General features: G+C 38.8%; 3 protein-coding genes across 3 annotated transcripts; 1 reads left to right on the top strand and 2 right to left on the bottom strand.

Moving 5' to 3' along the window:
* Positions 1 to 217: 217 nt before the first annotated feature.
* LOC125236118 (beta-1,3-glucan-binding protein-like) lies at positions 218 to 6,506 on the bottom strand. Its single transcript, XM_048142815.1, has 5 exons — positions 6,464 to 6,506; positions 6,172 to 6,359; positions 5,673 to 5,793; positions 4,948 to 5,078; positions 218 to 442 (listed from the first exon to the last, which is right to left on the bottom strand). The coding sequence occupies exons 1-5, from the start codon at positions 6,504 to 6,506 to the stop codon at positions 257 to 259; spliced, it is 669 nt and encodes a 222-aa protein (XP_047998772.1). The 3' UTR covers positions 218 to 256.
* Positions 6,507 to 8,097: 1,591 nt separating this feature from the next.
* Positions 8,098 to 10,100, top strand: LOC125235950. Its single transcript, XM_048142607.1, has 2 exons — positions 8,098 to 8,399; positions 9,823 to 10,100. Exons 1-2 carry the CDS (start codon positions 8,142 to 8,144, stop codon positions 9,883 to 9,885), a joined length of 321 nt encoding a protein of 106 aa, XP_047998564.1. The 5' UTR covers positions 8,098 to 8,141; the 3' UTR covers positions 9,886 to 10,100.
* Positions 10,101 to 15,444: 5,344 nt separating this feature from the next.
* Positions 15,445 to 23,401, bottom strand: LOC125235983 (beta-1,3-glucan-binding protein-like). Its single transcript, XM_048142654.1, has 4 exons — positions 23,245 to 23,401; positions 17,844 to 18,089; positions 16,272 to 16,480; positions 15,445 to 15,579 (listed from the first exon to the last, which is right to left on the bottom strand). The coding sequence occupies exons 1-4, from the start codon at positions 23,378 to 23,380 to the stop codon at positions 15,451 to 15,453; spliced, it is 720 nt and encodes a 239-aa protein (XP_047998611.1). The 5' UTR covers positions 23,381 to 23,401; the 3' UTR covers positions 15,445 to 15,450.
* Between the last annotated feature and the right edge of the window lie 302 nt (positions 23,402 to 23,703).

Below are 23,703 nucleotides of genomic sequence, written 5' to 3'. Positions count from 1 at the left end.
AAGGGTTTGGGCGCGTTTGATTCGTTATTGTGGAACTCAGAATAACCCTTAAAAATCTTTAAAGAAATGCAGTGCAGTTGACTGCGATAGCTTCCAATTCAAATCTAACACCTGAATCCATTTTCGGTCATACAAATAAAGACGATGTATCGCAGTCAAACACACTCAAGCATAGACCATTTCCATGCTGCGACACATAAAATAAATATGGTCAACGAATATTTCATCAACATTTTATTCAAGTTTACTGCGTGATTTACAGAGCCTCGACCTTCACGTAGTCCACGACCAGTTGGGGCTGGGTCCAGGTCTGCTTCCAGGAGCGGTTCTCCCAGAAGTTGGCGGCGGCGGTGGCCTGGCCGTTCCTCCAGGGTTTGGCGTTTGAGTCATTGTCGTGGAACTCGGTGTTTCCTCCTACTGCCACGCCGAGGGTCAGGTAGAACTGAAAGAATAATTAATACTTTAATTTGATAGTCTGTAGTCGCTGTACCTTTTGGAGGTTTAGCCAAGATATCAAGGAATTCTGGACAACGAAACATCAATAACGTTGGAAAGTTGGAAGTGGAAGAAGTTACGAATTCGTTGAAAAGCGCAAAGGCGGAATAATTCTTGGACAACTTTGCCACTTGGAATAGAAGAAGAATCATATCATATCATATATTTATTCAAAGAAAACAATACAGGTATTGTGTTTGAATTGAAGCCTTAAAACTAAATATAATGGTACAATAAAAATGGTAAGCCTAGATTATTAAACATTATGAAAAATTTCGTCTACGGTGTAAAAACAACTTCTCAATAAAAACTTTTTTAGTTCTTTTTGAAATAAAGCGTAATCTGTAATGATTTTAAGTTCTGTAGGCAATCGGTTATAAATACATATACCTTGATGGCCAGCGGAATGTGCAGCAACCTCGAGTCTGGGACGAAACTTTACCTTCATATTTTTGGTGCGCGTAAGTAGGCGTTCATGTTGCTCCGAAGAAGACTCGTTCCTTAGAAGCTTTGTGAGCAACACCAACACATACAAACTAGGCACTGTGAGAACTCCCAACTCTTTAAAAAAGTGTCTACACGAGACCCATGGGGGTATGCGGAAAATAGTACGGACTGCTCTCTTAGAATTATAAGGGCTCTGCTGATATTATATTTGTAGCTATTTCCCCAGAGTTTGATGCTATATCTTAACTTAGATTCTATCAGAGCATAGTAGACTGTTTTGAGTTGATCGATTCCCATGACCTCCCTAAGACAGCGTAAAGCATAGCATGATGATGCAATAGAGCTCTCGACAACCTCCAACTCATGCTTCCAGTTTAGATAAGAGTCAATGCGTACACCGAGACATTTAACCTGTTCTACTACATCTATGACAGCTCCATTCATTGACACTTCAAGTTTGTCAGTCTTGTGAGAGTTATATTTATATACTATTATTTTAGTCTTATCAGTATTTACTCGTAAATTATTTTTTGCAAACCAGTCACTAAATATTACAACTAGATCATTCATAATCTTATTTAACTCGTCAATACTGTCAGCAGAAACCGTTGTATTTGTATCATCTGCATAAACCGTCAAATTACAGTTTTTGACAGTACCTTTGATATAGTTTATGAGATCATTTGTAAATACGAGAAATAGTAAAGGGCCGAGAATGGAGCCCTGCGGGACACCACGTTTAATATCAACAGCTTCGGAATTAACAGATTTTTCGAAAGAGTTTTCAACGTTTCGTATTTCCACAAACTGTTTTCTATTTTCAAGGTAATTTAAAAGGAGTTGGTAAGCATTGCCTCTGATCCCATAGAAATCGAGCTTTTTCATAAGAATAGCATGGTCGACTAAATCAAAAGCAGAACTAAGGTCAATAAAAAGACTCGCCACTCTTTTACCATTGTTAAGCTCTGTCAAAATATCATTTACAAGAGAGTCAATAGCGTCAACAGTCCCTAAGTTTTTTTGGAATCCGTATTGCCGAGGGCTGATGACATCATACAGTGTGAAATGGTCTAAAAGGCGTGATTTGATCAGCTTTTCAAAAACTTTTGAGAGAACTGGAAGAAGCGATATCGGCCGATAATTCTTAAGGTCAGTTTTTGATCCTTTTTTGTAAATTGGCAGGACCCTAGCCACTTTTAACTGTTCGGGAAATACTGCAAAATCGAAACATCTATTAAAGAGAAAAGCTAATGGTTCTGCTAGCAAGTCTATACAATCTTTTACCACAGAAATGGGCATTTCGTCAAAACCACTAGATTTTTTGTTATTCATATTTTGAACTATTTTCATTATTTCAATTGAAGTTACTGCATGAAAAGATATGTTATTGAATTTAGTACTATTAGATTGTTCAAGTAGATGTACAGCAGAAGGCATATCACCAGTGTTTGGGTCATTACTATGGTCGAAACCCTTTGAAAAAAAGTTAGCTATCTCTAGAGGATTATCAACAACCTCATTCTCTACCTTCAGAATAATTTTGCCAAGTTCAGGTTTGTGAGATTTGTTACGATATTTATTAACAACATTCCATATTACTTTTGCCGATCCTTTGGCACTACTTATTTCTGACTGAACTGCTGCCCGTTTTGCATATCTGACAACTCTTCTAAAGATATTAATATATTTGTCTTTATAATCTAGTATAGATTTGTCACAAGTTTCTTTGTTTAAGTTAGTCAATACACGTTTCATTTTACTCGCTACTTTAATACCCTTAGTTATCCACTTAATTTTGGAGTCCTTTATCAATTTTATTTTTTTCTTAGTCTTTTGAAAACTATCGTTGTAAAAATGTGAGATGTTATCAAGAAATTCACTAATGCTCAAATTATACCAGTAAGTATTTATTAATCTATTTCGAAATGACTGGAGATTTGTTTTATCACTTATATATCTTTTTTCCCTAAACACAAATCTTTGGTTAAGATCATTATTCGTATTAGTTTCTGTTTCTAATTCGCAAAAAATAGCAGCATGTCCGTCAGCTAGACCGTTGTGATCAACTTCAGTTGTCAAAATTGAATCGCTGGACAAATTTGTAATGAAGTTGTCGACGCAAGATTGAGAATCATTTCTTCTAAAGGTGACATCATTGATAAGATGCTTAAAATTGTAAGACTTTAAAAGATTAAGAAAATTATTACGGTGCTTATTATCAGTTATTAAATTAACATTGAAGTCACCAGCAATAATAGCTTTTTTATTGAAAAGTTGTTCTAGCAGTAATTCAAACCTTTCCAAGAAAACATCAAAATTCTTAAAATATGGTGCTCTATAGCAACAGCAGATGTGTAGACTCGTATGTATATCCCTTACACCACAAATTTCAAACCCTTCAGCTAAATACAGTTTGTCACAAAACGCAAGAACTTCAGTGTCTCTGTTATTTAAAGCCAAAATTAAAGTGCCACCTCTTTTTTTTGTCGGCCGTGTGTTGTGACAAGCTATTTTATAATTTTGTAAATTCAGAGAACTAATAGAATTTTTGTTCAAAAAATGTTCACTTAAACATACATAATGTAATGGTTTATTTTGTGATTCAATGTAAATTTGGATTTCATCAGCTTTGTTTGAAATACCGCAGACATTTTGGTGGAGTATATTAAGACTATCATACATTTTACAATTTGGCACGAAAAAAATCATCCTTTTGTGTACTGTGGTCAATTACGGAGTTGTGAGATATGAACATACATAATCGTTGTTTTTTTTTTTATCTGTATAAGTAATTTGGTGGAACCATCTGAGAGACGCGAAAGCCAGGGCTGTTAATGCTGCAGCCTATTGGGCATCTACTTACTGTATAAAAAAGAAAGGAAAACCAACACGATAAGAAGAAGATGCACGTACCTAAAGTAAAATCCATAATCCTACGGACCAAATTGACAAGTAAGTGTGAACGAATGTTGCCACAATTTGGCCAGTGTCGTTCTTATCGATATTAAAATTATTATTATATCGTAGATTTAAGGTGCACCCAGACGGGACAATGAAATTGGCAATTTGATCGGCTAATCAATATACCAACTTTTTCTGTGATTTCGACAGATCAAAAGGTTTGTAGACCGCTAATTAGAGATATTTTTTTTATTTCGAAGCAGCAATAATATTATTCGAAAATTATACAGATATCTATTATATACTTGCCATAGCGTGACAGATAATTTATTATCGTCGGACATGGTATTTTATTTTTTATCTACAGGCTCGTAAACGTTTTTATGTTTTAAAACTAGTGGGTAAAAATGCATGGTATCCATCCACTACCTCGAAGATACATAGAACAAACCAAAATGTGTACCTCTTATTTGAAACTCATATACCAGCAATTCCCGTCAACTTTGTACAAAAATTAAGGGAAAAGTTAAATTTGTTTTTATTAATTCCTATTTTGTTACCAAGATTTTGTTGATTAATTGAGATTTTATTAAGTTTTATTTCGTCATTAAGGTTCTCTAGTATCTATATTTTCTTAATTATAACAATTATCCTGTATATATCTTACGAAAGTCGAATTATATTACTAAATGTTGGTAACAAAATAGGATCAATTAAAATTTGCTGACGTGGCATTGTACAAAGTTGACGGGAATTGCTGATACAATACTTATTCTTGATTTTACTGACAGTAGTCTGCTACAAGACTAAAGGTCTATTCTTTCATTTAAACACTTTATTCTTTATTTAAACTTGTCTGTTGTATGTACTTTACAACTTGTCGATATATTGTTATCGACATATACCCTTCCCTATTTTAATTTTGCTGTTCCTGGTATCATTTTACCTGTCAGTCGTTTGTAAATTTAGTCCGTAGGATTATGAATTTTACTTTAGCTCGATTCCCGAAGTAGTTCAGTCTCCGAAGAACACAGAATGCCAATAGATAATGAAAAAACTCAGAAATTCATTTTATCCCTTGCAATAGAAGAGGAAATAACTTACAAATTCGTTAAAAGGCGCAATGCCGTTTGCTTGAACACCAGAGCAGGTCTCAGGCAACTTGCCTCGCAGGCCATTGGCGGCTGGCTCCACGGTTGCGTACACTTCGCCGTCCACGGACAGGATTAGGGATTCTGGAAAAAATACAGGTTTGGGAAATCTAAGGTCAGGTCATTCTTAGCTAAGTAGGTAACATATCTGACCGTACCTAATGTGTGACTTTTACTACGAGCTGTTACGAAATTTACTATAATTTCTCACATGCCTCATGCCTGCAAAAATCAGTTGCAAATTGATCATCGATCATGCAATGTTAAGTAGCTTATAGTAGCTCTCTCTATCGCTTTCCCGTATTTTCGTGGCTGTGGCCAGTCCGACTGATTTAACGAGCTTTCATCATTGTTGTAGAAGGCGACTATGGCGCCTACACCACAATTTAACCCATAGTTAAATTGTGGTGTAGGCGAGAGGCTGACAACCTGTCACTGCAATGTCATAGTTTCGTTTTCTTTCAACCCCTTATTTTCCAAGAGTGGCCCTGAAGCTTTAGTAGTTTCATGTGCACTGCCTACCCCTTTATGGGATACAGGCGTGATTGTATGTTGTTGTATGTTGTTGTAAAAAATATCAGAACCCATAGACTACATTTTTTCTCGACAAGAATACCACAAACTAGGTAAGTAGGACACTCTAGTCTTCCGACCTTTTGTTAATTGCTGCTTACTCACCTGGAGTCCACTTGGCGGAATACACGTGGAAGTCATCACTCCAGGGAGTGTCCGACTCCGGTTTCGTGACCAGCAGGGCGTCGTGGCACCTCGAGTCCAGGACGGGGCCTCCGTACAGCTTCTGTAAGGACAGGAGTTACATGATAGGTACCGTAGGTACCAAATGCAGAGCACAAACCTCAAACCACATCTGTGACGGTATGGGCACTCTGGGTTAAGGACTTGACAATTGGACAATGTTTATTGAAGTTGTATTAGAGAGTTCGTCAGACGTCATGAATAGTCACAAGTTGGTCGGAGCATAAGTAGGACCAAAATAACAAAGCGAGACGTCTTTGAAACATACAGTAAAGGACCTTTTATAAAGTGGGACATTTAACCCAGGCTATATGGTTGGATTGCTGAGGTATGGAGGAAGATGTTCTGCTGCGCTGACCCCAAATAATGGGAAAAGGGCAAGGGAATGATGATGATAAAATATGGTATTCATGGTACCTACCTTATTCAGATTAGCGTTACCATGAGCACTGGCGATCTTCAGAATTCCAGTGTTTCTGCTGTTGATGCCGAACTTTTTCAAAAACGGCTCAAGCAATATCTCTGTAAATAAAATGAAATATGAGTAACTGACAATAGGTACGTTTTTGGAACTCTCAAGCACCTTATTTATAATGAATATGCGATACCCTTATAAAAATGGGTTTAAGTATAATAAACCTTGAACCTTCGCTTTGCTGACGACATCGTCCTTTTCTCAACGTCGGCTACAGAACTCGAAAGCATGCTCCAACAGTTGAGCACGGCAAGCCTCGAGATCGGATTGCAGATGAACATGTCAAAGACCAAACTAATGACGAACGGTGCCAAATGTAGGATTCAAGTTGATGGCGGAAGAATTGAATATGTCCATGAGTACATTTACCTGGGCCAAATAGTCTCTTTCCAGGCACGACAAGAAAAGGAGGTCGCAAGACGTACCGAAAATGCCTGGAAGAGCTATTGGTCCATGAAGGAATATATGAAGGGGGACCTTCCCATATCGCTGAAACGAAAACTCATGGATATGTGCATTCTTCCGATCCTGACCTACGGCGCCCAGACCTGGTCTTTGACTAATGCTCAAAAGCTCTCCCTCAAGGTTTGCCAGAGGGCGATGGAGCGCAGCATCCTTGGTGTCAAACTGACTGACAGGATTAGAAATTCCATCTTGCGCTCCAAAACCAAAGTAGCCGTCGTAGCCCTGACAGCCGCTAAGCTTAAGGCGATATATTTCCGTAGACGCTGCGCGCACTCGTTTTTTGAAGCCGTTAAAAACATAGGAAAACGCAATGGAAAAATCTGAAAACGATATATGTTAAATTTCAGGATCTGGTGAGTATGTTATGGAGTTGAACAACATGAATGTTACAACTTCGCTCGATAGAAAATGACCCCAAAGTTCCCTCTTCTTTTAACAATAAATCGTTCCCATAGCTGGGATAAAAACTTTTTTGACTTCTTTTTTACTTCAATATATAGGTAATAAGATTATCTAGATGAATCTGATGAGTTTGTGCCGGTAGCGTCATTAAAATAATATAATATTTATCAAATACTACCAAATCCGCAAAGGAAAGATGGAACAACTATGAACCCAATTTTAAGACCCATTACTAATCCTGTTTTTGTAAAAAAAAAAATTTTTGAAAATTTTTTTGAAATTGAAAACATTTTCGATGGCACTTATGGCCTCTTCAGTCGCGCGGCGGCGCTTTCAGAGGATGGACCTGTGTCAGTTTTCTCCGCGTGGTCACGTGTCATTGAAACAATGGGGAACAAAGCTTTGAGGAGGCAGAAAAAATAATTGCGTGCTAGAAAACAAATAAATAAAGAAAATTCTAACCAAAGACTCTGAAAAGGTAAGAAAATGATAATTTATATATACTCGTAAGTATTTCATTTTCATATGATGTTATCAAGTGACATTTACGATATCTAAACATCATAGATTTTAGAAACCCCTAGATGACGCGTCTGTGACGTCATTACAGCACAACTTTCCACTTAGAAAATATATGACTGATGTCCAGCTAGTGAACAAACTTACGTATAATTTTCATAAACGTATTGAGTTGTTCGAAAGAAAAGGCGGCGGTAGATACAGTACTGATTGAAGATCAGGTAGGGTAGGTATTTCTGTCTTTCAAAATTTGGTATAAGGTTAATTAGATCGTGCTACCCTCCGTCTATATTTTTTCTGTGTCTATGCCAAACATGTGGCCAGCCTGACAGAAATTTTGTTTGTCAACTGTCGCCATTTTTTCATAATAGTTAAAAGATTTCAGTATTTTAACTTCTCAATAAATTTTGATGAATAATCATACATTGATAAAGCTGGACAATTTTTTTTATTTTTATTTGGTGGGTATGATTCCGGTAGCCTCAGAAGACCTTCAACACGCACCTGCTCATCGACTCAACCGGTACCAGATGGTGGAGAAGATTAGGCAGCATTTCTGGGCCCGCTGGTCCAAAGAGTACGTCTCCGAGCTACAGACGCGGTCCAAATGGCGAACTCACTGCGAGGACCTCAAGCCTAACACATTGGTCCTTATAAAGGACGACAATTTGCCTCCCCTCAAGTGGCAGCTAGGACGCATCGTCAAAACTATCCCTGGTAAAGACGGAGTATCCAGAGTGGCAGATATTCGCACTGCATCTGGCATCATAAGACGCGCATACACTAAAATCTGCCCTTTAGTGTCTCAGCCAGACGAAGAGAAAGGAGGGGAAGCTCAAGAATCCTCTTGAAAGCCAGATCTTTCAAGGCCGGGGGCATGTTCCGTACGAGACTCATAACGCCATCTCTTGTCCAAGCGATGTAACCACACATGTCGCGTGATACCTATCGCAGCCAATACGGAGCGCGATATGCGCCGACGTCATCCTACGTCACGATATATTGTCCCCTGCTACCCATCTATCCTCGATATATGTACACGTAGATTAAGATTGAGCATTCAACATTATAAGAAAAAGCACGTAATTTTGGAATTTTATTTCACCATCCAAGAAAGTTGACCTTCTCACCTATACGCAACGCCTAATCGAGAACATTTGGAAGGACCAAATTCCGGCTCGAAGGACCAAATGTTCTCGATTAGGCGTTGCGTATAGGTGAGAAGGTCAACTTTCTTGGATGGTGAAATAAAATTCCGAAATTACGTGCTTTTTCTTATAATGTTGAATGCTTAATCTTAATCTACGTGTACATGTATCGAGGATAGATGGGTAGCAGGGGACAATATATCGTGACGTAGGATGACGTCGGCGCATATCGCGCTCCGTATTGGCTGCGATAGGTATCACGCGACATGTGTGGTTACATCGCTTGGACAAGAGATGGCGTTATGAGTCTCGTACGGAACATGCCCCCGGCCTTGAAAGATCTGGCTTTCAAGAGGATTCTTGAGCTTCCCCTCCTATCTCTTCGTCTGGCTGAGACACTAAAGGGCAGATTTTAGTGTATGCGCGTCTTATGATGCCAGATGCAGTGCGAATATCTGCCACTCTGGATACTCCGTCTTTACCAGGGATAGTTTTGACGATGCGTCCTAGCTGCCACTTGAGGGGAGGCAAATTGTCGTCCTTTATAAGGACCAATGTGTTAGGCTTGAGGTCCTCGCAGTGAGTTCGCCATTTGGACCGCGTCTGTAGCTCGGAGACGTACTCTTTGGACCAGCGGGCCCAGAAATGCTGCCTAATCTTCTCCACCATCTGGTACCGGTTGAGTCGATGAGCAGGTGCGTGTTGGAGGTCTTCTGAGGCTGGCGACGTCAAGGTGCGGCCGACGAGAAAGTGCGCAGGGCTCAGAGGAAGGAAATCGTGTGGATCCGAAGACATAGCGTATAAAGGACGGGAATTAAGGACAGCTTCAATTTGGCTTAATGCCGTGCTAAATTCCTCATACGTGAGGTGAGCGTTACCTATAACACGGCGTACATGATATTTACATGATTTTACTCCAGCTTCCCATAAGGAACCAAAATGGGCAGCGTAAGGTGGAATAAAATTAAATTTAATATTGCAACTAGTGGCGTAATCTATTATGTCGGGACTACATTGCGATATTCGCACTGCATCTGGCATCATAAGACGCGCATACACTAAAATCTGCCCTTTAGTGTCTCAGCCAGACGAAGAGAAAGGAGGGGAAGCTCAAGAATCCTCTTGAAAGCCAGATCTTTCAAGGCCGGGGGCATGTTCCGTACGAGACTCATAACGCCATCTCTTGTCCAAGCGATGTAACCACACATGTCGCGTGATACCTATCGCAGCCAATACGGAGCGCGATATGCGCCGACGTCATCCTACGTCACGATATATTGTCCCCTGCTACCCATCTATCCTCGATACATGTACACGTAGATTAAGATTAAGCATTCAACATTATAAGAAAAAGCACGTAATTTTGGAATTTTATTTCACCATCCAAGAAAGTTGACCTTCTCACCTATACGCAACGCCTAATCGAGAACATGTCGAATGTGTTTTCTTATAATGTTGAATGCTCAATCTTTGTGAATGTGATGCCTGCAATGTTTCTAGCATATCTGCACGATTACGTAAAAATTGCAATAAATCATCCAGTTTAATCTTCATCTGAGTGTCGCCGCTCGTGAGGCTACTTTTATGTTGTTCCCACTCGCGTTCTGTGGTTTTATCGAGCTTCGACACTAAGATATAGATAATTAAGGTATCCCAGGACGAGATAGGCTCACCTAGGACTTTTAAAGCGCGTAATTTTTTTAATGTTGTGTCAACTAACTTTCTGATAAGAATGTGCGATTCTTTAGGTACTGACTGAAGCGAAAATAGTGCTTTGACGTGATTGTGGATTAATAACCTATTGTTATTGTAGCGATTAAGAAGGAGCTCCCATGCCACCGCGTAGTTACTAGCCGTTAGTTCTAGTGCTTCTATAACTAACAGAGCACTACCTGTTAGCGAAGATTTTAGGTAGTGGAACCTTTGGATGTCACAGAGATCCTTAGAATTGTCTTTTTATATTTACAGATATTTGTCTAATTTGCAAGATTATACGAATCCTTCAGCAAGCTGTCTGACTCCTTTGACAAAAGTTGATACTTGATATGAATATACCTACTTGAGAATTCGAGGTAGGCATAGAATGGTATTGATTTATCAATAAATTATTATGAAGTATGATACTTTATCTTGTGCTGGGTTGTATTTTATTTGGAGATATTAGTGGCGGTAGTGCAACCACCAACACGAGTCAAGCGAAGAGAAAAGCTGTTTTCTTGAAGCATTTTGTCGTTCTTCTGAATCCTCGAATTTGGGGTCTAGTTTAAACCAGATAAATATAATTGTCAGGATATGATATCAATAGCAACTTTATTAAATAGACAAAGTTTCAATTGCATAGTTTTCATACTTTAGATTTGATTCATATCTTAATATAAATAGCACAGATTTCATCAGTGACTGGGTGAGTGATTTCATCATGATCATCAAAATATACGAGTAAGTAACCTGCTATTAGTAGGTTCATGAACAACAAGAATAAAATTCGAAACTTTGACATGTATACATTGTAAAGACTGTATCGTTAAGTATGAAGACAACTTTGAGTAGCCGTATTTATTTGCTATTATATATTTTTTCTTATAACAAGACATGGGCTTAAAATAAGGCACATAATAAGGTACACATTTTGTCCTAGAAACTCGACGTAAAGCATTGACTTAATCCTCCCGAGTACTAATTACGATTCCGGACAAATGCTACTAGAAAATTCACAAAGTGCGTACAAGACGATACGATTGCGAAAAAAAATTGTACGGTGCGAACCTCAACGACACATGATCCACAAAGCAGAATATCTGGACATAGTCTAGCCACTGTTATTTAAAAAAAATAAAGTTCAGGATCTGTGTATGGCGGTGATTTAGAGAATGTGGCATGGTGCTTACTCTAACTCCGACTTTGATGTCGAATTTGACTATCATACACTGTTTATATCGATCTGGTTTAGGCACTGTTCAAACACCACGACTGTCAATTAGACTTTGGCTTATGGCTAATTTTTTTATCTGTTTCTCTCAACCTGCTCGCATCAAAAGTTTACGGCAATCCGGAACGTTGCTCAAAAATGCGTTTTTTTAAATTATATAAATTCACCGGATTCATTCTGCAAGTACCCAATTGAAAAACCACGAAGAGGACTCTTAAAGAATGTATTTTGGCAGCATATTCACCTTTGTTTGTTGAAATCGTACAAAGAGTCATTGAAATATCCTCAAATTAAGCCAGATAGGGGTTGTCCGAAATTTATTTGCTAGACCTTAATGAAAGTACCATAAAGTCCCTAAAATAAAAAAAATAGCAGACCTTCTTATATCAAATAGTGCTTACCAATATCTTCAGATCATACTCTCGGAACATAATAATACCAAATTATACACATGTCAACATTTAGACGAGGTTTGTTTTGTCTTTATACTTAACGATACAGTCCTTATACAGGTTAAAGGCTTTCAATATGAAAATGAAAAAGCGTTATTTATTCACGGCTGAAAAAAATAATGTGTATTTTTAAACAGCAGTGACATGACATAATATCTTTTTACCTAAAGTTTATGGTCAAAGAAGCTGACGGTTACTGTGTTCTGTTAACAGTAGGTTTATTATAAGAAAAAACTTGTACATGAAGTAGAAAACTCGCCCGTCGCCGAGATGTTAATCTTCACCCTCCTCCCCATTTTTATGTCCCCATTTTCAGTTTTTTTTATATATTCAGAAAAACCGTAAAAGCTACAGTTATGATGTTTAGGAGAAGTAGGTATATTTCCATAAAATTCTCTACACAGTATATATTTGCAGGTAAATAGTTGTAACTCGTAATTTCAAATCAAATCAAATTGTGCTTCTATTTACTATGGGACTAATGCTGAAAACGCAAAAAAAATATCTATTTTATACATTTCGACTGTCATGATACAGCTCATTTCTATGGAACATCCAAATTTTTTTTCGTATATGTTTCAGCATTGGACCCTTAATAAAAGTTGTTCATAATGACCTCAAAAGTCACTATGCAAAGTTTGAATGGTCCTTTTTATTTCACCCTGTCGATCTGTAGATAAGTGCGATTACTAAGAAGTTCGATAAAATTGATTGTACTTTAGGTACGTCCTTAAAAGCTCCGACAACTCTGACCAAACACACTGTAACTATAAATCATTAGTATTACTTACACAAATGATGAAACCTAATAAAAAAATAAAGGCGGTGATCGTTTACCATCAGGCGATGAGCTGCTCATTTGCCTCCTATTTCATGAAAAAACTAAGAAAGCCCAGTTAAAATACGGCGATCATTATGACTGCGATCCGTCTGTGTCATGCTACCGCGCGAATTTGAGTTCCCGCGTGTGCGACAAGCGAACATCGCCGCGCAATAAATAAATCTTGACAATAAATAATATGTACACGTCTTTTGGTGTGAAATACTCGTTAATGTTCAACATTAGAGTGATTATCTCTACACTCATGCTGGGAGATTAGACCCTTAGCCCTTGAAATACTCTCCAGAGGTCTTGAATATTTTTTTTAGTCAAGACCTCTGGAGAGTATTTAAATGTCTACGAGTGCAGTAGGTATCTAGCCGGTGGAAACTTAATAGGATTAGGTTAACTTTAGGTACCCAAGTAACATTTTAGTGCTATAATTTTGGTTTTCGACGCCAAAAGCTACTATAGATGTCGTATAAAGGTTTTCGGCGTGACCGCTTGTCGTATAAAAGCCTCCAGTAACACCTTTTAGCTCTATAAGCTTATACCGCTAAAAGGTGTTATTAGGAAGTGATGTAAACGTTTATATCACCATTTTATAGAGCCGCTATAGGCCTGGTCTATAACAGGATCAAATATGACTACTATAGATCTATATTATTGTATAATGGTGTTAGGAATCACTGCTATGCAATCAATTTGCGCTATTAAGGTTCCCGACAAGCCGCTATAGTTGTTGCGTTATACAGCTAAAAGGTGTTATTAGGAAGTGATGTAAACGTTTATATCACCATTTTATAAAGCTGCTATAGGCCTGGTCTATAACAGGATCAAATATGACTACTATAGAACAATATTATTATATAATGGTGTTAGAAATCACTGTTATGCAATCAATTTGCGCTATTAAGGTTCCCGACAAGCCGCTATAGTTGTTGCGTTATACAGCTAAAAGGTGTTATTAGGAAGTGATGTAAACGTTTATATCACCATTTTATAGAGCCGCTATAGGCCTGGTCTATAACAGGATCAAATATGACTACTATATAACAATATTATTATATAATGGTGTTAGAAATCACTGTTATGCAATCAATTTGCGCTATTAAGGTTCCCGACAAGCCGCTATAGTTGTTGTGTTATACAGCCAAAAGGTGTTATTAGGAAGTGATGTAAACGTTTATATCACCATTTTATAGAGCCGCTATAGGCCTGGTCTATAACAGGATCAAATAACCTACTAAAGAACAATATTATTGTATAATAGTGTTAGGAATCACTGTTATGCTATCAATTTGCGCTATTAAGGTTCCCAACAAGCCGCTTATAGTATTTTTAGTAGTCGTATTTTAACAGAAATTAAAACCTAACTATACCACTATTTTGGGATATAGTGGCTTTGGAAAACACTGCTACAGTATTTAACACTGTAGTAGTGATATGAATACCATTATAGAGCTATTTTGCTGTATAATGAAGTTTTCAGGATACGTTTATATAGCTTTGAAAAGCGTTAATAGTCGGTCGTCTAATGCCTTTTATATCTCATCGCCGTATACGTCACAATTACTCTTTTATATCACAGAACTGTGGAATAATGGTTTCGGTATCTCTTTTAAAACACAATAACGTTATAGCTGAGTTTACTATATGTTTTATAAAAAAAAACTGTTTAGAAGATCTTTCTATAGTAAAACATTGAAAACAAGTATTGTTTTCTATATAAAGAACTTATAAGTTAAACTGGATCATAGTTAAAGTCTCATGCAACCCTAATTGAATCCACAATGGCGGGCTTATGGCAGTGAATGCGTATGATAAGTGACATAGTCGAACTATAAAAGCGTATGTTTTACTTCTTGGTTTCATAGTAGAAACTATGGTGCCAATAATTTTATTGTATTAAATTATATTTATTTATTTTATTCAAAACAGGTATAAATCGAGGGCGCACTTAAAATACTCCATTAAACTAATATTCTTTTAACGGTAAAATTTCCATCGCATACCTTTTTGCAGTAATGATGGAATTATACGAAATCCAAATTATTTTGATTGACACTAAACTTCACAAGTTCACACGCCACTTTTCATAAAGTTCCTCGTTTAGAACAGTTTTTGTTAAATATTACACATTAAATTATTTTAGAAATTTCATTCATTCGCATTAAAAGGGACGGCAACTGCTATTACAGAACAAAAAACCTGTATAACGGAATCTCAAATGCTACTATAGCATAAATTGATACTATAATAGCGTTACTGTGTCCTCTATGTCAACAAATTAGCACAATAGTCATCATCACATCACCATTATAGACCTTAAACGTCACGGATGATACTGCTATAGCCCTATTATATCACTAAATGGCTGCATAATTGCGCCAAATCGGCTCTACAGTACCAATATAGACTATTTATAGGACCATTTAATGTGATTTAATTTGGTGCTCTCGACCACTATAGGACCAGAAATTGTTATTCTTACCCAGTGTTGAGATCCAAGTTGGAATGTAAAGAAGCGGTTTCATTAAATTGCTCCGAAATAGAAATATGCAGCTCTCCGTTCTGAACAGATATGGCTGAACTCTGGTAAGACACGAAGGGAACTTCCTGAAATAAGTTTACAAAACTTTAAAATAGTAATCGCACAGGGCCGTGAGATTCTTTTGATTTTTTTTCTGCCAATCGTGATCATGCAAAAGCACCTGCAGATCCGAACTTCAAACTTTTAAAGGAGCTTCGATTCATCGTTACTTTATTTTTTAAGACGGCTAGACCGAAATAATACATTACGATACAAGTGCGTAAAAAAGGAAGTTCGAAGCGAGTGGCGATAAATTAAAACACGACCGAAGGGAGTGTTTTAAATCGACACGAGTTACGTGTGGTGTTCATTGTGGTTCATTATATGCCAGGTCGAAACTTCGGAGGCTCATCTGTACTGAAAAACGTCGTACGATACACGTGCGAAAAGGAAATTCGTAACTCGTGTCGATTTAAAACACTCCCTTCGGTCGTGTTTTAATTTATCGCCACTCGTTTCGAACTTCCTTTTTTACGCACTTGTATCGTAATGCACTATTATGAACCGTTTCGGTCGGTCCCACACTTGGTCTGACAATAGATTCTTGAGAATAAAAACTTGACCCTTGAAGGCGGTGCCTCCCTTCTGCAGGCGGGTGATTGAGGGCTCACAGTCTTCGGTAGTCGTACTCTCTGAACTCTCTCACTGAGCTAATCCCTCTTCCCAAGGTCATGTTCATTTATGCATGTACTTACTTTAGAGAAAATAAAACACTTACAGGGTGGTCCGTAGGGATGTAATGTTCAACCTGCCATACATCCTTGTTGAGCGAGTCAAATTTGTCTTCAAACACGACTTGGCCCTTGCAAGCGGTGGCTCCCTTCTGCAGACGGGTGATAGAGGGTTCACAGTCTTTGGTGGTCGTAGTCTCGGTCTCGTACTGAGGGTGTACGGGCCTATGGGGTAGTTCGGTGAATTTGGTGAATTCTGGAAGGAGTAAAAAATTTGCAACAGAGCTAAAATTTATTACAAGAGCGGCGGTGATCGCTTACTATCAGGCGACCTGTCTGTTCGTTTGCCTCCTATCGCATAAAAAAGAAGTAAGTACATAGATCATAAGACCTTAGGGACCGTCCACACTCAAGAGACGCATGTCCGCCGACGCGGAACGGACGTCAGCGCCACGCCGCCTGAATGTAATTTAAAAAACGTCTCCTCAGTACATTTTGTATAGGAAGGACGTAAGACGCGCCCCCAGGCGGCGGCGCGGCAGGAAACTACAACGCAAAAAATGCGTTTATCACTGCTTCCAGTAGTTCCACAGGTGGTAAATCAACTTTATTACTAGATTCACCTACTTTTATCAATTTTAAAGCAGTTATTTTGACTTTATTCAAGGCCAAATTACTTTACCCTACCCACTAGTGGATAAAATGCGTTTTTACCCGCTGGTATTAAACGACAAAACACGTGTTTCCGAGCTAGTGAGGGGAAAAGTAAATTAACCCTTCGAGCCCCAAGCATCTATATGTATTTACTTATATTTTACTGACATCATATGATGTCTCTGGGACTCGAAGGGTTAATGAATACTTTAGTTCGTGAAATTGGTGCTATTATTACTATGCGAGAGCTAGCGATAAGCGTTTCTGTCTGTAACCTATGGCCTAAAGCAGTTTCTTGATATGGAAATTAAAATTCCTCTTAAAAACATGATGCCCTCTAGTTTTTTCACTGGGATCCATAGTCAGGCGACCGCTTTCGCCAAAATTGGCTTGAGCATTAGTTGCCAAGAGGAATACCTAACAACAAAAAGCCTGGAATACGCGAGGAAAAATACCATTTTTTAGAGGGAAAATGCATTACGCATAATACAACCAAGGTTCGGGGACCAATGGTTCACCCACTAAAACCTCTGTCGTAGTCGCCTTGCTATAGCGCGATTCGCCTCAAATTGTTAATAAAGACACCACGAGTATTTTTTGACTCAGTTAAACACCGTTGCATACACTTCTTTTTCTACGACCATGCACTTACTTTTTAATAGTTTTCTAGAATAACTTTCGTGAAATTCGCACTATTTCCTGTATTTTGACACGTCGGCCTCCCCTCTGTTCCTGCCTCACCCTGTCGCTCGCACTCCCCCGCGACGTCGCCAGCCCCCGGCGCCCCGCGCCAACGCTATATCCCTTAAAGGCTTCCTAACAATGCTTTAAGAGCTATATCGTATGCGTGGGTGCGCGGGGCGCCGGGCGGGGGCTGGCATCTTTTATGTAGGGTTTTAACGATCTATGCACGACACTGTAAATGACGAATAACAACACGGGAGTAGAAAAACTATTGTACTTACCATCAACTGTGTAAACGAGACCTTCCCTAATGTACCCATCGCTCTTAATAGCCACGAACGCGAGGTACTCAAGCCGGTCTCCCTTTTCCAGTTGGACCTCGGGAAGATCCACTACCCAGAATTTGTTGCCATCGATCTCGATGGGAGACCTGGTCTCTCCACCATGGAAGTCTACTTTCTCGGAGCTGCCCTTCTTGAGCAGTTGACCTTGGATGAGGAAGTACGAGTATGCCACGCTGGGGGAGTCTGAAAAAAAAAAAACGTTTTTCACACATGTTCTATGTCTACTAACTACTAAAGCGCTGTAGGCCTAGCACATGATTGCCGCGAGAGTATGTCTCCTTCGCTGTATGAATGACGTAAGGACGGGTAGTCTATCTCGCGGCGACATACTCTCGCGGCAATCATGTGCTAACCCTGCTGGTAGCCTAGCGGTAAGTACGCGCGACTTTCGTTCCGGAGGTCCCGGTTTCGAACCCCGGCTCGCACCAATGAGATTTTCGGAATTTATGTGCGAAATGTCATTTGATATATTTGCCAGTATCAGTAGTATATATTTCGGTGAAGGACTAATTCCAATAAAGTCTAGTTTACCCTTCGGGTTGGAAGATGACAGTCTTGGGATTAGTTGTCAAAGCGGACCCCAGGCTCCCATGAGCCGTGGCAAATGCCGGAATAACGCAAGAAGGATGATGATGATGATGATGTTCTATGACTACAACTGGTTTCTGGCTTAATGCAGTATTTTAACTGAAATACATACCTAGGTAATAAACAAACATGAGACATTGTTACTAGCCGAAAAACTTATAGTCTGGGTGGCTAGCCGAATGGCACAAACGCTCACGAAACGCTCACGAAACGAAGCGCTCTGATCGGAAAGAGCGGCGTAAGAGTTTGGCGTCGGAATGCCATGGCTATTGGATTGGACCCCATTCACCTCATACATATCACGACTCTGAGCATCTTTTTCCGAACTGGCCCGTAGCTGAATGGCATTTCATTTCAACGACGCGAAACGAAAACGAAACGCCGCGAAAGGTAGTCTGACTCTGTCGCGCCAATACGCAAGAGCGATAGAGATAGATATCTACGAGCGTTTCGTTTGTGCATTCTGCTACGCACGCAGACTATGAAATTATACATTCGTCGACTTCGTCGTTAAACAACTGCCAGTAATTAGGAAATAACCTAACCACAAAATTAAAATTTTGAATAAACTTCCGACCGCGACATAGTGGACCGATTTTCATAAAACATGGCTAAGAACACTCCCGAATAACTCAGCTTTCAAACAAAAAAAAACTAAATCGAAATCGGTTCATCCGTTCAGGAGCTACGATGCCACAGACAGACACATACACAGACAGACAGACAAACACACAGACAGACAGACAGACAGACACACACACAGACACCCTTCCTTTCTGTCTTGTTGTTATTATGTGTATTTTGTCTTGCCTGTGCTCACGAATAAACGTTTATTCTATTCTATTCTATTCAAACTTATAACACCCCGTCGTTTTTGCGTCGGGGGTTAAAAATAGCAAACTAAATGTCTAGTCTCCTTTTTTGTCTATATATACGAAAATATAAAATTCGTGTGGCACTATTGTGCCACCGAAAGCCCAAATCTGAAGTCCATTTTGGTCTATCTCTTATCGTTTCCGAGATATAACGTCTTGAAAGTACGAAATGTACCAAACTTCTACTATTTGTTTGTGAAATCGTTGCTATCACATTCCATCAGGCGCTCATGACTAAATTGTATGGAAGAGTCGAAATCCGACTCGCACTTGACTAATTATCGTAGAAAGTTGTGTTTCGACGTAAAACGATGAGGTGTTATAAGTTTGACGTGTCTATCTGTCTCTGTGTGTGTGTGTGTGTGTGTGTGTGTGTATGTGTGTGTCTGTCTGTGGCATCGCATCGTGTCGTAGCTCCTGAACGGATCTACCGATTTTGATTTATTTTTTTGTTTATAAAAGGTGAATTAGTCGAGTGTTTTTTATTTATATTAGCTGTAGGTGAGGGCCTTTCTTCCCGTGGGAGAAGGCGACTGTGGGATGTGGGTTAAATTGTGGCGTAGGCGAGAGGCTGGCAACCTGTCACTGCAATGTCACAGTTTCGTTTTCTTTCAACCCCTTATTTGCCAACAGTGGCACTGAAACCTGAGTAGTTTCATGTGCTCTGCCTACCCCTTCATGGGACACAGGCGTGATTGTATGTATATGTAGCTGTAGGTGATGGCCGCTGGTCCAAGATGGTCGCCGCCACAAAAAAAAATATTTATTTATTATGGATTACAGAGGCAAGCCTGATCGCGCGATAAATGATAAAACCAGCAGGGTTAGCACATGATTGCCGCGAGAGTATGTCACCGCGAGATAGACTACCGGTTCTTATGTCATTAATACAATTACGACAAAGACGTGTCATCTCATCTATCTCGCGGCGACATACTCTCGCGGCAATCATGTGCTAGGCCTAAAGGGGCGGCTCATTCTGCGATTCTATCGCCGCGCTACATGTATATGGCGGCGGCCGCGAGTTTCGCGGCCCGTTCACTGGTGACGACCTTCACGCGGCGCAATAGAATTCTATGTCGGCTGCTCGCGTGCGGTCTGTTTGTTAATGTAGGTAAGAATTTAGAATGGCGGCATTTTATGAACATCAAAGGAGTGAGCCTTCAGTATTTGTACTATTATATTCTGTGATATTCGTACTATTAGTAAGTGCGAAAAGGATGGCCTGGCGCGACCATGCTATCGGTGCTGATTTTTAACCGCCGCCTCAAATCTCAAAGGAAGGGGTTCTCAATTCGTCTGTATTTTATTTTTTTTGTTTGTTCCTCGATATCTCCTTCGCTACTGGACCGATTTAGAATTTTTTTTTTGATAGTATATGAATACAGATTGGTCCCATTTTTCTCAGAACCCAGTTCTGATGATGGGATCCTGGAGAAATCGAGAGAACTCCTCAAATCTGAAAGGCATACATATGGTGATTTTTGTGTTTTTAAAGGAATGGCATGCATTTACTTACGGAACAGTGACATTTGGTGCAGTGGAACTGCTGATGATGGTCAGAACGGAACTCCTCAAATCTGAACGGCACGCTTATAGTGACTTTGGTATTTTTATAAGATCAGCATGCCCTTACGTCCAGAACAGTGACATTTGGTGCACTGGAACTTCTGATGATGGTCAGAACGGAACTCCTCAAATTTGAACGGCACGCTTATAGTGACTTTGGTATTTTTATAAGAACAGCATGCACTTACGTCCAGAACAGTGACATTTGGTGCAGTGGAACTCCTGATGTTGGTCAGAACGGAACTCCTCAGATCTGAACGGCACGCTTATAGTGACTTTAGTATTTTTATAAAAACAGCATGCACTTACCTCTAGAACATCTTGAACGTAAAAAATGTAGGTAAGTAGGTACTTAAGTATCTACTTACCTACATTTCGGTACTTGAATTCCAAAACATAAGAAATATGACAAAAGAAAGAGCCCCCTACAAAAAGAAAGAAATAAAAACCTTAAATTATAAATTTAAAAAACCCCCGACACAAAAAAAAGGTGAATTAAATTAAAAATTAAATAAAAAAAGGGTGAAAAAAACTAAAAGTGCGAGCTTTCAAAAAGTAATAAAATAACTAAATAAGTAGCTCTAGGAATACCTACCTTCCTTCGTACGAAATACCTACCTTCTTCTTCTTAGGAATATCTACCTACCTTCTACCTTCTTACGAAATACGTAAGATGAAAACCTAACTACGAAATTCTTGAACGTAAAAATTTTGGTACTTAAACATAAAATTACTTGAATTCTTAAACACAAGAAATATGACAAAATAAATTATTAATTATTATTCTCTTTATTGATTTCCATTATTAATTAATGGTAAAGTGTTGTCGCGTCGGGGGACCGCTCTTTGCCTGTCTAACTTGAAACTTAAAAACTAAATATTTACACAGCTAAACTAACTTAATAAATGTTTAACAAAAAATTCACTAGGTACATACATTAAACTAACTACCTGAACATGAACAATGTAACTATACAACCAAAATGTCAAAGGAAGTATTAGAATTACAAGTAACGTATATGTTTACAACCAAACAAACTAGATAAGTGCTGAGCAAAAATTTCAACACCCAATCTTAAAATAAGACTCTAAAGACTGCATCGGAAACACAACCGTCAACGACGTCTGCCCTTACGCTAATATTGAGAGCGGTCCCCCGACGCGACAACACTTTACCATTAATTAATAATGGAAATCAATAAAGAGAATAATAATTAATAATTTATTTTGTCATATTTCTTGTGTTTAAGAATTCAAGTAATTTTATGTTTAAGTACCAAAATTTTTACGTTCAAGAATTTCGTAGTTAGGTTTTCATCTTACGTATTTCGTAAGAAGGTAGAAGGTAGGTAGATATTCCTAAGAAGAAGAAGGTAGGTATTTCGTAAGAAGGAAGGTAGGTATTCCTAGAGCTACTTATTTAGTTATTTTATTACTTTTTGAAAGCTCGCACTTTTAGTTTTTTTCACCCTTTTTTTATTTTTCAGAAGTTTTTTTCGTCTATTTACCTCTACTGCTTGTAATATTACAACATTACGTTGACGTTTTTTAATTTAAAAGTAATAGATGTACCTAAACTAAGTATTAATTATCTGAACAATGTCGATTAGGCGGAGTACGTCATTTTCTTTACTAGTCACTTTCTGGTTAGGTCACGTTCTGAAGACGCCACTTTCTGTGGATGCCACGTTCTGAGGACGCCACTTTCTTAGAGCGTCATGTTCTGAGAATGTCACTTTCTTAGGTTGCCACTTTCTGAGTTCGTCACTTTCAGAGTTCGCCACTTTCTGAGTTCGTCACTTTCTGATTTCGCCACTTTCTGAGTTCGCCACTTTCTGACTTTGTCACGTTCTGGGTTCGTCACTTTATAAGTGTGCCACTTTCTGACTTGGCCACTTTCTGACTTTGTGATTTTCTGATTTCGTCACTTTTAGGTACCTACAAGAAGTTTATAGAAGTTTTAAGTGACAAAGTCAGAAAGTGGCGAAGTCAGAAAGAGGCAAAATCATAAAGTGACGAACCCAGAACGTGACAAAGTCAGAAAGTGGCGAAATCCGAAAGTGGCAAACTCAGAAAGTGGCGAACTCGGAAAGTGACGAACTCAGAAAGTGGCAATCTAAGAAAGTGACATTCTCGGAACGTGACGCTCTCAGAAAGTGGCCTCCTTAGAACGTGACGTCCACAGAAGGTGGCGTCTTCTGAACGTGACCTAACCAGAAAGTGACTGATAAAGAAAATGACGTACTCCGCCTAAAGGAACAATGTAGGTAAAAATTTAATATTGAAGTCAGAATTTTTTGACTTACCATGAATGATAGCCCGAAAACCTTTCGGCTGGAAAACCTGGATGGTCGGTTCAGGAACAATGTAACCCCTATCAGCCCTTGTGCTGATGCAGAACAACGTTAGCACGAACACACAACATAGCTCCTTGACTGCCATTTTGATATTGACGAGAAGAAACGAAGTGGTTTTTGTTTACATAGTTGGAATGATAACAAAGTCAAAGTTCTTTTGGTAAAGATAGACAGTAGGTACTATTAAGAATCAATGCTATAAACGTAACCTACTCGTGAATTGGCACATAGAGGGTTGATACAGCACATTTACAAAATGTAAGATATAAAAATAAGTTATCATACCTACACAGTATAATATTGTTACATATGAACTTGTTTTTGAGCCAACACCCGCGACAGAGCTTGTCGCGCCTATAAAGCCGCGTATACTTCGTCTCGCTGTTTGACGTAAAGCCGCGAGAACGT

This window comes from Leguminivora glycinivorella, chromosome 18 (assembly GCF_023078275.1).
Source record: "Leguminivora glycinivorella isolate SPB_JAAS2020 chromosome 18, LegGlyc_1.1, whole genome shotgun sequence".
In the NCBI taxonomy this organism is placed as follows: Eukaryota; Metazoa; Arthropoda; class Insecta; order Lepidoptera; family Tortricidae; genus Leguminivora; species Leguminivora glycinivorella.
Note: the sequence above shows the minus strand (reverse complement) of the source record. Positions and strands in the feature narration are given on the sequence as shown.

Bases quoted from the DNA above. Each gene is read 5' to 3' on its own strand.
- LOC125236118 (XM_048142815.1), bottom strand. From the start codon at position 6,506: ATGTTCATCTGCAATCCGATCTCGAGGCTTGCCGTGCTCAACT. The intron at 5,079-5,672 runs GTGAGTAAGCAG...TATTTTTTCCAG, and splicing joins TTCCGCCAAGTGGACTCCAG to AATCCCTAATCCTGTCCGTG. The intron at 443-4,947 runs GTAAGTTATTTC...TTATTCTTTCAG, and splicing joins TTGCGCCTTTTAACGAATTT to TTCTACCTGACCCTCGGCGT.
- LOC125235950 (XM_048142607.1), top strand. From the start codon at position 8,142: ATGGTGGAGAAGATTAGGCAGCATTTCTGGGCCCGCTGGTCCAAAGAG. The intron at 8,400-9,822 runs ATCTGCCCTTTA...GCATACACTAAA, and splicing joins TAAGACGCGCATACACTAAA to ATCTGCCCTTTAGTGTCTCA.
- LOC125235983 (XM_048142654.1), bottom strand. From the start codon at position 23,380: ATGGCAGTCAAGGAGCTATGTTGTGTGTTCGTGCTAACGTTGTTCTGC. The intron at 18,090-23,244 runs GTAAGTCAAAAA...TTTTTTTTTCAG, and splicing joins TTTTCGGGCTATCATTCATG to ACTCCCCCAGCGTGGCATAC. The intron at 16,481-17,843 runs GTAAGTACAATA...TACTCCTTCCAG, and splicing joins TCTCGTTTACACAGTTGATG to AATTCACCAAATTCACCGAA.